Source organism: Neoarius graeffei, chromosome 17 (genome assembly GCF_027579695.1).
Source record: "Neoarius graeffei isolate fNeoGra1 chromosome 17, fNeoGra1.pri, whole genome shotgun sequence".
NCBI classification, from domain to species: Eukaryota; Metazoa; Chordata; class Actinopteri; order Siluriformes; family Ariidae; genus Neoarius; species Neoarius graeffei.
The window spans coordinates 23,457,530-23,471,155 of NC_083585.1; the positions used below are offsets into that span (position 1 = coordinate 23,457,530).

Below are 13,626 nucleotides of genomic sequence, written 5' to 3' on the forward strand. Positions count from 1 at the left end.
GTGATTAGATTGAGAGTGGCATGGTTAGTAGTGTTGTAGTACTTGAGACCAGTTTTGGTCTCAAGACCACTTTTTGAAGGTCTCAGTCTCGTCTCAGAATTGATCACATTTTTACTTGGTCTTGTCTCAGTCTCAGACACAGAGGATTCTGGATTTTATTTCAAGACTGGTCAAGACCACAACTGTGGGGAGATCACTGAATTGCCTTTGCATTGTCTGATTTATTTGTTAACATCGTTACTGTGACTGGATGGAAAACTTCCTGCTTCAAATGCAATCAGTAATGTGATCAGGGTTTCCCCGAAAGCATCATAGCGTAGCGGCTCCGCTACGCTTAATTTATTGATCGATATGCTTAGTGACATACCGCTACCCATTAAACTACCGCCACGACCCTTACAATTTAGGCCTATGGTATAAAGCTAGAATCAACATGCATGTGTTTTGTAGCCTTTGAGCAGGTAATCAATACAATCTATGCAAGCCCATGGCCCTGAACTTGACCTAAATTCACAGCTGATGTCAGAGAAGGGTATTCCGCACTGATTGGCTGAGTGTGTGCAGTATCCTACATTGATTGGATGAGCAATGCACAATTAATTTTCATAGGCAACTTATGCGGGCAGCACGGTGGTGTAGTGGTTAGCGCTGTCGCCTCACAGCAAGAAGGTCCGGGTTTGAGCCCCGTGGCTGGCGAGGGCCTTTCTGTGTGGAGTTTGCATGTTGTCTGCGTGGGTTTCCTCCGGGTGCTCCGGTTTCCCCCACAGTCCAAAGACATGGAGGTTAGGTTAACTGGTGACTCTAAATTGACCGTAGGTGTGAATGGTTGTCTGTGTCTATGTGTCAGCCCTGTGATGACCTGGCAACTTGCCTTTCGCCTGTAGTCAGCTGGGATAGGCTCCAGCTTGCCTGCGACCCTGTAGAACAGAATAAAGCGGCTAGAGATAATGAGATGAGATGAGATTAGGTAACTTATGCAAAAATGGCAGAGCCTTCAAGCCAGGTACGAATGATCAAAACACCAATGGGTTGCAGCTTAATAACGGAGATTTTCACAAAGAAAACTGCAGTAAACAACTCAACAACAGTGGCAGACTGTAGTTGTGATACCACAATAGCCAGTTTTGCTGCTGCATGTTGCTGACCACCTCGAGTCTGACAGTGAGAGTATTTAGTCATCCTGTTGCCAAAATTTAATGATCAGTATTTTGAACAGCTTATGCCATGTTGCATCACCATTCACTTTGTTTGATGTGAAATAAACTGCAGTCTCCTTTTGAACAGGACACGGCTTGTGAAATGTAAGTGGGTATTGTATTGATTTGGGTTTTCTTTTACGTTTTTAGGGTGGGAATTCAGTAAAATTAGACGTAAAATATAGCCTTTCCTCCCCCAACATGTTGAACTGGTAAAAATCAGCTCTAGATATCACCAGAAGCCACAAAATGAACCCTTATATTTCAAAATTTTCATGGGAGCATGCCCCAGACCTCCCTAGCTTACACATCACCTACAGCAGCAAGCTCTTTGCACCTCGCTGTGCTCGGAGGGGCCACTACTCTTTCCAGTTTTTCTAGGGGAAACCCTGGTGACTCATTGCTAATATGAATTTTTTCTTCCTGTTAATGGAACTGGAAGAAACACCCTCCTTCACACACTGGTCTGGTCCTGATCATGACTTGGTCTCTTCCTGTCTTGGTCTTGACTAGATCTCAACCCCTCAAAGTCTTGGTCTTGATACACTCTGGTCTTGGTCATGACTTGGTCTCGGTTTAGGTGGTCTTGACTACAATACTAGTGGTTAACACTGTCTCCTCACAGCAAGAAGGTTTTGGGGTTGAACCTCACAACTGACTGGGACATTTCTGTGTGGAGTTTGCATATTCTCTCCGTGTTGTGTGGGTTTCCTCCGGGTGCTCCGGTTTCCTCGCACAGTCCAAAGACATGTGAATTAATTCACCTAGCTACTCTAAATTGTCCAGAAGTGTGAATATGAGTGTGAATGGTTGTCATCTCTGTGTTAGCCCTGTGATAGATTAGCGACCTCTCCCGGGTGTACCCTGCCTCTTGCCCAAAGTCAGCTGGGATTGGTTCCAGCTTCCACTGTGACCCTGACAGATAATCAGTATAGATAATGGATGATTACATAGATAGATAGCATCCAACTCGTGTATTCTGTTCCCTCTATTTCTTCACCAATTAAATCTTTAGATTTTATTTTCCACTCATACGAAATTGTGCTCTAGCGTATTCTGCAATGCATCTTCCTATGCAGTATACATATTAAAGAGAGAGAGAGAAAGCATGTGAAATTCAGAGACTAAGCCAGACCAGTTAACAATGGGTGATGTTATTGGGTATTATTTCAAATATGTTTCAATGGATGATTTTTACTTGAATTTGTCGATGACATTTCTGACAGAAATGCCGTAATGCTGAAGTGAGTAATTTTGCTCTTTCTTCACTGCTTCCTAACAGTGTGCCAGATCATGTCTAAGGGAGTGGTGGCAGTCCTGGGCCCCTCCGCCAGCCCGGCTTCCAACTCCATCATTAGCAATATTTGTGGAGAGAAAGAGGTGAGTGCTGGCTTGTTCTTCTCTCTAATGAATTGTGCTGTAGCTCATTATGTGTTACTGAACAATCATTCATATCATTGCCAATATTGGAGCCACATGCTGTGCTCAAAAGCCATCCAAATCCTGAGGATATGGGACGAACATTACCACTGGCATATATAAACACTATCATCTCCAGCATACTGGCTGGCTTGAAAATGTTCCGATTTGTTTAATGCTTATCTTGAAGTAAAATGTTTTTATATGCATGATGTGTTGAATTCTGTTCCTGTCCAGAGCCTATTTCTGCATTTCTGTACATTTGTAAGTTGTCAGCAAACACAACGCCCTGAATTCCTCTGAATTATGTATTCATTTCCTGAATTGTGCTGTCTTATGTTTGGCACTGCTTTGCTTTCAAAAGCTGAGATGTTCAGGCTTCACTAGAATACATTATCGAGCTGATAAATAATCAAGCCCGTTTACTCTATCCGGTCCACTGACTAAGCATCGTTCCTTCATGTCCTCATTATTCATGATCAACTTCAGCTTACCTCAGAAATCGGACATCAGGAATAAATATTCATTGCCACATCCTACAGTTGAATGCTGAGGTCATGTATCAAGGGGCCGATACATGTTTTAATGTTCACATCAGCTATAATGGGCTATCATGAATATTTATTGAGATGTGTTTGTTATTAGGGCAGGCAGAATTTATCTTCGTCCCAAATGCAGCAGTGATGGAAGGGGATGTAATTGGATGTGTGAAGGAGGAAGGATGGGGGTGTTGGCTCGGGGCAGTGGTTGGACATTTATTTAAGTATTCAATGGAAAATTTATTTTATGACTCAGAACTTTTAATATTCTTATTATGAACCATTAGCTGAAGGTCAGTACACAGTATGTTTAAGAACCATATGGTATATACTTCCTTATTGACAGACATGTTTGTGGATCAGGGACAATGACTGTAGAAAACCTCAACTCATTGCTTTATACATCAGTGTATCAGGTGCATCTTCATATATAATTGTAGAATTATACCAATTCTGAGCACAGAAGCACGGCAGGCCAGAACTGAGTTCTCAATAACTCTTTTTATTTTAGCTTTTCAGCTTTTATCTCATCTCATCTCATTATCTGTAGCCGCTTTATCCTTCTACAGGGTCGCAGGCAAGCTGGAGCCTATCCCAGCTGACTATGGGCGAGAGGCGGGGTACACCCTGGACAAGTCGCCAGGTCATCACAGGGCTGACACATAGACACAGACAACCATTCACACTCACATTCACACCTATGGTCAATTTAGAGTCACCAGTTAACCTAACCTGCATGTCTTTGGACTGTGGGGGAAACCGGAGCACCCGGAGGAAACCCACGCGGACACGGGGAGAACATGCAAACTCCGCACAGAAAGGCCCTCGCCGGCCCCGGGGCTCGAACCCAGGACCTTCTTGCTGTGAGGCGACAGCGCTAACCACTACACCACTGTGCCGCCCCTTTTCAGCTTTTATATTCACTCATATATATATATATATATACACACACACATATATCAGCTGGATAGTACAGTGGTAATGCTCACTGACTACGACGCAGGAGATCGGGGTTCAAATCCCGGTTGGGGCAAAACATCATCCAGTAAGGGCCCTTAGGCAGCAAGACCCCTCATGATATATCAGCCTACCTCAGGAATGAGTGAAGACATAACTGATAGAGTCATACCGGCTCAGACGTCGCCTGGGTCAACAAGGTCAACAAGGTCAGTTGCTAGGGAACCAGGGCAAACTGATGAGAAATGGGCTACTGGAACAAGACATCGATGGACGAGGACAGAAAATACGGATTTGCTGGAATGCTACTATACAAGCAATCCCAGAGAGAGGGGATTGAATGCAGTGTGCAGCGAATGTGGGACCATTGGATACTTCGAAACCCACAATCAAGGCTAACAAAGAAACAGCTATTAGCCCAGTGTTCCAACATCCGTAATCGAAATCTACTATCACAACTAGAGATTAATGAAATACAACAACGATGCTACGGCAAGGGGGAGCCAGGAAAGTCAGCGGGGAGATGTCATCATCCCCACAACCAGAGATTGGGTACCAAGCCCCAACACCTAACAGCCTCAACACAAGAGCTGCTGGCCTGAGAAGGAAGATCGTGACCCAACTGGAAACCTGGAGCCCCCGACGAATACCGAAGCTGAGTTGACAAGTACCTTCAGAAGATCTACTAGTAGATGTGAATGCTGCTCTGAAGACAATCTCCACAAGAACCATCACTGAGGTTCAAGCTGATACACAACAAGCTGATACACAGTACAGCAACAGTAATCATGGAGATGCTTGGACACAAGGTGGGCTCGGGACATAACAAACAGTATCCACCATGGAAGAGACGATTAGAGGCCAAGATAAAGGCAGCACGGAGAGAAGTTAGCCAGCTAGCTGAACTAAGGGAACATGGTGAATAAAGGGGCACCCAGGAAGTACAACTCACTCTCCATACCAGAGGCACTCGAAACTGCCAAACAGCGACTAACAGCTCTGGCCACCCGGTTGAAGAGATAGACTAAGGAGGGAGAGGCCAGAAGAATAAACAAGCTGTTCTCCACTGAACCAGCCAAGGTGTACTCTCAGTGGCAGGGGAACAACAACCGGTCAGACCCACCAAGAGCTGAGGTGGAAAAATACTGGAAAGACATATGGGAAAGAAAGGCATCACACAACACTGATGCCCAATGGTTAGTGGACCTAAGAGCTGACCACAGCAACCTCCCAGAACAAGAACCAGTAACCATCTCAATGGTCCAAGAAAGAGTGTCAAAGATGAAGAGCTGGACAGCACCAGGCCCCGATATGATCCATACGTACTGGCTGAAGAAGTTAACTGCACTCCATGAACACCTAGCAGCACAGATGAACCAGCTGCTGAGGGATGGAACCCACCCAGAATGGCTAACCCAAGGCAGGACAGTCCTAATCATGAAGGACCCCCAGAAGGGACCCATCCCATCCAACTACCGGCCAATTACCTGTCTCTGCACAACATGGAAGGCCCTGTCAGGCATCATTGCGGCAAAAATGAGTAAGCATGTGGCTCAATACATGAGCGAGGCACAGAAAGGGATTGGCAGTAACACCAGAGGAGCCAAGCACCAGCTACTGGTCGATAGAACAGTTGCCCGAGACTGTAAGAAGAGACAGACCAACCTGTGCGCTGCCTGGATTGACTACAAGAAAGCCTACAACTCAATGCCACACACATGGATACTGGAATGTCTGGAACTGTATAAGATCAACAGGAACCTAAGGACCTTCATCCAGAACTCAATGGAAATGTGGAAGACAACCCTAGAGGCCAACTCAAAACCCATTGCCCAAGTCAACATCAAGTGTGGCATATACCAAGGAGATGCGCTATCACCACTGCTGTTCTGCATAGGCCTGAACCCCCTCAGTCGGATCATCACGAAGAGTGGCTACGGGTACCGATTCCGTAGTGGGACAACAATCAGCCACCTGCTCTACATGGATGACATCAAGCTGTATGCCAGGAACGAGCGAGAAATAGACTCGCTGATCCACACCACCCGGATCTACAGCGATGACATAGGGATGTCATTCGGATTGGATAAGTGTGGCCGGATGGTCTCAAAGAGAGGCAAGATGATCCGGACTGAGGGGATTGACCTACCAGAGGGCAACATAGGTGATATCCAAGACAGCTACAAGTACCTTGGCATCCCACAGGCTAATGGAAACCATGAAGAAGCCACAAGGAAGTCAACCACAGCCAAATACCTCCAGAGAGTAAGGCAGGTCCTGAAAAGTCAGCTGAATGGTAAGAACAAGGTCCGAGCCATCAACATGTACGCACTACCAGTCATCAGATACCCCGCTGGTATCATAAACTGGCCAAAGGAGGAGATAGAAGCCACAGATATCAAGACTAGAAAGCTCCTCACCATGCATGGAGGGTTCCACCCCAAGTCCAGCACCCTGAGACTATACACTAAGCGGAAAGAGGGAGGCCGAGGGCTAGTGAGCATCAAGACCACGGTCCAGGACGAAACATCGAAAATCTGAGAATACATCAGAAAGATGGCCCCAAAGGATGAACTGCTAAGTGAATGTCTCAGGCAGCAGAACCCTGATGAGAGGGCAGAGGAGGAGGAGGAACAGATAACCTGGAGAGACAAACCCCTACATGGCATGTACCACCGTCAGATAGAGGAAGTGGCTGATATCAAGAAATCCTACCAGTGGCTGGATAATGCAGGACTGACAGACAGCACAGAGGCACTAATCATGGCAGCACAAGAACAGGCCATAAGCACAAGAGCCATAAAGGCCAGGATCTACCAGAGTAGATCAGACCCAAGATGCAGACTGAGCAAAGAAGCCCCTGAAACAGTCCAGCACATAGTAGCAGGGTGTAAGATGCTAGCTGGATCAGCATACATGGAGAGGCACAACCAAGTGGCTGGGATAGTATACAGGAACATCTGCAACCAGTATGGAATAGAAGTACCCAAGTCCCAATGGGCCATACCACAGAAGGTGGCTGAGAACAACAGGGCCAAGGTTCTGTGGGACTTCAGCTTCCAGACTGACAAACAGATCCTGGCTAACCAACCGGACATAGTGGTGGTGGACAAAGAGCAGAAGAGGGTGGTGGTGATAGATGTGGCGATCCCAGCTGACGCCAACATCAGGAAGAAGGAACATGAGAAACTTGAGAAGTATCAAGGGTTGAAAGAGCAGCTGGAACGGATGTGGAAGGTCAAGGGTTGCGTGGTCCCCGTGGTAGTGGGGGCACTTGGGGCAGTAACCCCCAAACTGGGAGAGTGGCTCCAGCAAATCCCAGGAACAACATCTGAAGCCTCAGTCCAGAAGAGCGCAGTCCTAGGAACATCGAAGATACTGCGCAGAACCCTCAAACTCCCAGGCCTCTGGTAGAGGACCCGAGCTTGAGGATGACATGGATACCCCCCCGCCGGGGGTGAGAAGGAGATTTTTATTTTTTATATATATACACACACACACGTGTTCTGGTCAGGAGAGCTCCCTTCCTCTGCACTCCCTCTCCTCTTTTAGGGCGCGGTCACTGGGGAAGACACACAAACACAGGTTAATTCCCATCAGGTGCAGTGATTCTGCCACTTACCTTCCCTGACTCCGCCCTCCCTTCACAGACCGACGCTTGACCACGCCCCTGCTGCCACAATAATGTAGCACTATTCAGTCCCATTTGGCTCTGGGGAAAGGAAAAAAAATGTTTTTCACATGTAGCAGTTGAATGCGACCACCATGTGGGTCCTTATTAAGACAGAACATTTGCTTTGTGTCCATCAGGGCAAAATGCTCTCGGGACAGAACATGAGATCCCATTTGTCTGTGTACCTCATTTACCCCTTTTCCACCAACAGGGTGGAAAGGTTCTGCTCTGGTTCGCACACCAAATTTTGAACTGTTCTGGAGTAAGTTTGCCAAAAGCCTCTTAACGCTAAGAGCATCTTAACTAGGAGAGTGTTCATTGTGATGCTCGCTCGACCATTTAACGATGATCTTTGTGCTACGATGCTCTTGGGAAACCCACCCCTGAGCATTTCAACCAAAAATAAATTGGTTCAGAACCTAAAAAGTTGGAACCAAAATATAGCTGTTTTTTCCAGTGCGAACCGTGACAACGTCAGTGGACATGTCATTACAACCCCAATTCCAAAAAAGTTGGGACAAAGTACAAATTGTAAATAAAAATGGAATGCAATGATGTGGAAGTTTCAGAATTCCATATTTTATTCAGAATAGAACATAGATGACATATCAAATGTTTAAACTGAGAAAATGTATCATTTAAAGAGAAAACTTAGGTGATTTTAAATTTCATGACAACAACACATCTCAAAAAAGTTGGGACTGTGAGACATCCCCTTTTCTCTTTACAACAGTCTGTAAACGTCTGGGGACTGAGGAGACAAGTTGCTCAAGTTTAGGGATAGGAATGTTAACCCATTCTTGTCTAATGTAGGATTCTAGTTGCTCAACTGTCTTAGGTCTTTTTTGTCGTATCTTCCGTTTTATGATGTGCCAAATGTTTTCTATGGGTGAAAGATCTGGACTGCAGGCTGGCCAGTTCAGTACCCGGACCCTTCTTCTACGCAGCCATGATGCTGTAATTGATGCAGTATGTGGTTTGGCATTGTCATGTTGGAAAATGCAAAGTCTTCCCTGAAAGAGACGTCGTCTGGATGGGAGCATATGTTGCTCTAGAACCTGGATATACCTTTCAGCATTGATGGTGTCTTTCCAGATGTGTAAGCTGCCCATGCCACACGCACTAATGCAACCCCATACCATCAGAGATGCAGGCTTCTGAACTGAGCGCTGATAACAACTTGGGTCGTCCTTCTCCTCTTTAGTCCGAATGACACGGCGTCCCTCATTTCCATAAAGAACTTCAAATTTTGATTCGTCTGACCACAGAATGGTTTTCCACTTTGCCACAGTCCATTTTAAATGAGCCTTGGCCCAGAGAAGATGTCTGCGCTTCTGGATCATGTTTAGATATGGTTTCTTCTTTGAACTATAGAGTTTTAGCTGGCAACGGCGGATGGCACGGTGAATTGTGTTCACAGATAATGTTCTCTGGAAATATTCCTGAGCCCATTTTGTGATTTTCAGTACAGAAGCATGCCTGTATGTGATGCAGTGCTGTCTAAGGGCCCGAAGATCACGGGCACCCAGTATGGTTTTCCAGCCTTGACCCTTATGCACAGAGATTCTTCCAGATTCTCTGAATCTTTTGATGATATTATGCACTGTAGATGATGATATGTTCAAACTCTTTGCAATTTTACACTGTCGAACTCCTTTCTGATATTGCTCCACTATTTGTCAGCGCAGAATTAGGGGGATTGGTGATCCTCTTCCCATCTTTACTTCTGAGAGCCGCTGCCACTTCAAGATGCTCTTTTTATACCCAGTCATGTTAATGACCTATTGCCAATTGACCTAATGAGTTGCAATTTGGTCCTCCAGCTGTTCCTTTTTTGTACCTTTAACTTTTCCAGCCTCTTATTGTCCCTGTCCCAACTTTTTTGAGATGTGTTGCTGTCATGAAATTTCAAATGAGCCAATATTTGGCATGAAATTTAAAAATGTCTCACTTTCGACATTTGATATGTTGTCTATGTTCTATTGTGAATACAATATCAGTTTTTGAGATTTGTAAATTATTGCATTCTGTTTTTATTTACAATTTGTACTTTGTCCCAACTTTTTGGGAATCGGGGTTGTAGTTTGGAGAGTATGGGGAGCACCACAATGGAGAACACAATGGAAAAGGATCCATCTTCAGAAAAAAATTGAATGAAAAGAAATATCTGCAGTAACAGAACAAAAGCTCACAAGTAATCAATGCAATCTGCCCTCTTGCTACTACTGTTTACTCCAGTGGCGAACTGTTACTATTAGAGTTGGGACTTGAGCTCAGCCAAAACTTAGCCAGACACACCAAAAAAGCAACAGGGCAAAGGATTTTGCAAGGGATTAGTGGCAGGCTGCCAGGTCGCTCCGTTGTGTGTAGTTGTCGATGTTGATTTTAAAAGTAACTAAGCAAATTACATTCAGAAATTAATACTTAAGTATGACTGAAAAATACTGTGGTAAGCGTGCAGTGTGGAAGAAGAGTCTGGAGACAGAAATCTTAGTTTCGCGGTCATTAGCCTGTGCTGCTTGTTCTTGATAGCACTGGCTTGACCACTTTATTAGCATTTGCTAACAGTACTGATGAACGCTACACTGGCTGGAAGGTGACTTCACTGCTGCGCTGAAGGTGCCAACTCATGGTTTAGCTCGCTGGCCTTCGAGAAGGCCTAGGATGATACATTTTGGTCCCTCCCACTATAAATCAAAATCTGATTGGTTAAGTCATCTATCACTTCCTACATAAACATACACTGCCATGGCCTTCTGTCCCGGCAATGAAGTCCTAACCAATGAGTGAGCAGCTCTAAACTCTTCTCAGCCTAGAGACAACAAACAAAAAAATCTCATTGGATAACTCAATTTTAATGTTTTCAGGGCAGTAACCCTTTCATTTCTGAAGCAAATTTGATAGAAAATGAGGCCAAATTAGAAGAGAATAATTACAATGAAGTTATGAAAGAATGAAAGCAGTTAAAGAATGAAAGAAATTAAACAGAACATTTGAAATGCTGATATGTTTGAGCTTTCTCTGAAGGCCTAGAAGGCCCTGACAGTTCCCCTCTGGTTTACTCCCATTGTGTGTTGTGCAAGACCTGCTTTCATGATGCATCCTTGATTACAATGGTTCGACTCCAAACTGGTGAAAATGTGAGCTGGTTCGCTAGCTGGCACCAAGGTTCAAAGAATCATCCACAGAACCAATTCAAGAACCCATTCTCTGTTGGTTGAAACTGGGTTTCTGTGATTCAAGACTTGGGAACCGGTCCCTGGAGTGTATGCTTTCTTACTGTTTCAAGTAACACCAAAGCTGATCCCAGATTAGCCACTATGAGTGTTGATGATATATGTGCTTCCCTGGCACGAATTAGTTTTATAATGTCTAATTTATTGCACCAAAGCAACAATTGGGCAGCTTTTCAGTAACCACCAGTGCTGTTGTAGGTGAACATTATCTCACCGTGATCTATTTGTGTTACTCATGTGGTGTTTTAATAAAATCCAATCTGTCTGGCCTTTTCTTGTGATAAATGTGTGGTCTGATAATGTGTTTCCAGCCTTTTGTGAAACTGCAAGTGGTAATCTTGCATGTGCATTCAGAATCTAGTTATGTATGCATAGTGAGTGTTTAAAACTGTATCTAAAATCTGTATTCATTCTTCAGGTGTAACTATAGACTTGCAATGTGTGGAGTTTGCCTAAAACAGAGGCATGTTTTATTTATGTATGATTCTGACCTTGGGCCTAAGCTCTTTATGCTTGCATGATATGGGCTTGAGCAAGGAAAAATATTAAATCCAACTTAAAAAAATAAATAAATAAATAAATAAATAAATAAAATCTCACCCGTTTCTTCAATCTGTATTTTTTTTTATCCTATTAATTTTTTCACCTTTTTCATTAAAAGGTAGTGATCTAATCACCAAGACAGGCTAATGACCAAAGATTTTAGATAAATCAGACAAGACATTAAATAATGATTTAGCCACAAACAAAATTAAGTCAAGAGACTGTAGGCTACTATATATAGTAAGTGTTTTTGAGTAACTCCATAATAGGCAGCTCAGAATTAACAAAACTTGAATGAACTTGAACAAACTATGTATACCAATATTCAGCCAGAGAACAGAAAGATCTTGTGTCAAAAGTCTTGTCTAAAAGCCAGAAACCCCAGCACAGACAAATAGCCTTAACAGATGAACATCTCTGATATTTCATGGCCACTTTACTGATTAATTTGCTTCATTTCTAAAGAAATTTAGCTCGTCTGTTTTTCAAATGCACACATTTTTGATCATGGGTTTATTGAAATTGGACATTATAAGCAATTGGGGCAATTATAATGATTTCTGCTTGCTGATAATTGCTCTTCAGAGACATTAAAACTTAATGAAGTATCTAGCTAGATAATAGTGTAAATTAAACGTGATAATCTCATTATTTTTAATCAGGGAAAGGACTAAAAACTATGGACGGAAAATATGGTTTAGTTTAATAATTTATGATCAAATGGGTAAACAAAAAAAAGAAACAAAGAAACTCAACTATGTTTGATACAGCAGGTGTGTTTCCCATCACCACTGCCTTAGTGTGTGAAATGAAAACAGAAGAGACAATATCATTAACTCTCCCTCCTCCACTCAAACAAAACAGCCATCGAGTGAACACGGGGCAGAGTGATTCCTGCCCCAATGGGCCTCTTTTAGTATTTATAAATGACTTGCAACCACGTGATCAAAATGTACTACGTCATGAGCGTCCGCCATGATGGTGGATATACAAAGCAACTAGGATGGCAGCTGCTGAAAGCGTGTCTTTAAACAATGCTGAATTTTCTCACTATTACCACGATTTGAATGATCGAGCGAAGATTCAATACAAAGAGAAGATAGATATGTGTGGTTTTAACCCATATTATTTAAAAAAGTCAGACTTTTCTGAAGATAAGATGCTTCTACCCACCATCGAGTATGAATACAGGTAATTTCATCCAATGCCTTTTCGTCCAATAGTTAAGGCATTTCATCCAAAGCCTTTTTCATACGCACTATCAATTATTTTATATTTCAGGTATTTGTTTGTTCGAAAAAAGGAGGAATTCTCAATGGAATTTGACCGAAGCAAAACACATTTTTGTAAAGCAAATGAGTGCCATAGTACGTGTGCTTCGACACTAAAGAGCGTACTAAGAGGGGTAACCACATCGGCCCATGCCACTTGCTGACCCTGGGATGAGTTAACTCCCTTGTCATTATAGGCTGCTTGCTTGCATGTTTATGTTTCCAGCTAGATTATATTAAATCTTCAGGCGCCGAGCAGCGCTCTCATGGGGGCTTCATTCACAAATCCTGGGCCGAGGCGTGGTCCTACCAACACGAGACCATGCTCTTTCGAAGGGGGAGGCTTAGCAGGAGGTGCTGGTAAAATTTGGCTTCGCTGTGAGCTCCATTGGCCGAGTTATTAATTTTTAAAGCTGGTTGGATCATATTAAATCTTCAGGCTCAGAGCAGCGCTCTTGCGAGGGCTTCATTTGCAAACACCGGAATACCTGAAATATAAAATAATTGATAGTGCATATGAAAAAGGCTTTGGACGGAATGTCTTAACTATTGGATGAAATGGTCATTGGGCGAAGTGTCCTGATCCCCTCGTCTCGTCTCTGTACTAAGCCTCAGAGTTTCCTCGCCATCTTTCCGAATCACGGACGGAATTCTAAAAAATCGTAATGTGCCACAGTCACAAGTACTGTTGTGACCACAACCATATACAGCACAAAGATATGGCATAGCTAAAAAAAAAACGCTTAAAGCCGTGGAGATATCAAAGAGAGTTGTGCATGCATGATTTGTATA

The 13,626-nt window shown here is 43.6% G+C and overlaps 1 protein-coding gene across 1 annotated transcript in view; it reads left to right on the forward strand.

The window, feature by feature from the left end:
* grik4 (glutamate receptor, ionotropic, kainate 4) overlaps window positions 1-13,626 on the forward strand; it is a 645,415-nt gene that overhangs the window by 156,881 nt on the left and 474,908 nt on the right. Inside the window, exon 3 of the mRNA XM_060943850.1 lies at window positions 2,479-2,576. Within this exon, the coding sequence (XP_060799833.1) occupies window positions 2,479-2,576 (98 nt within the window). The remainder of the gene's footprint in view (window positions 1-2,478; window positions 2,577-13,626) is intronic.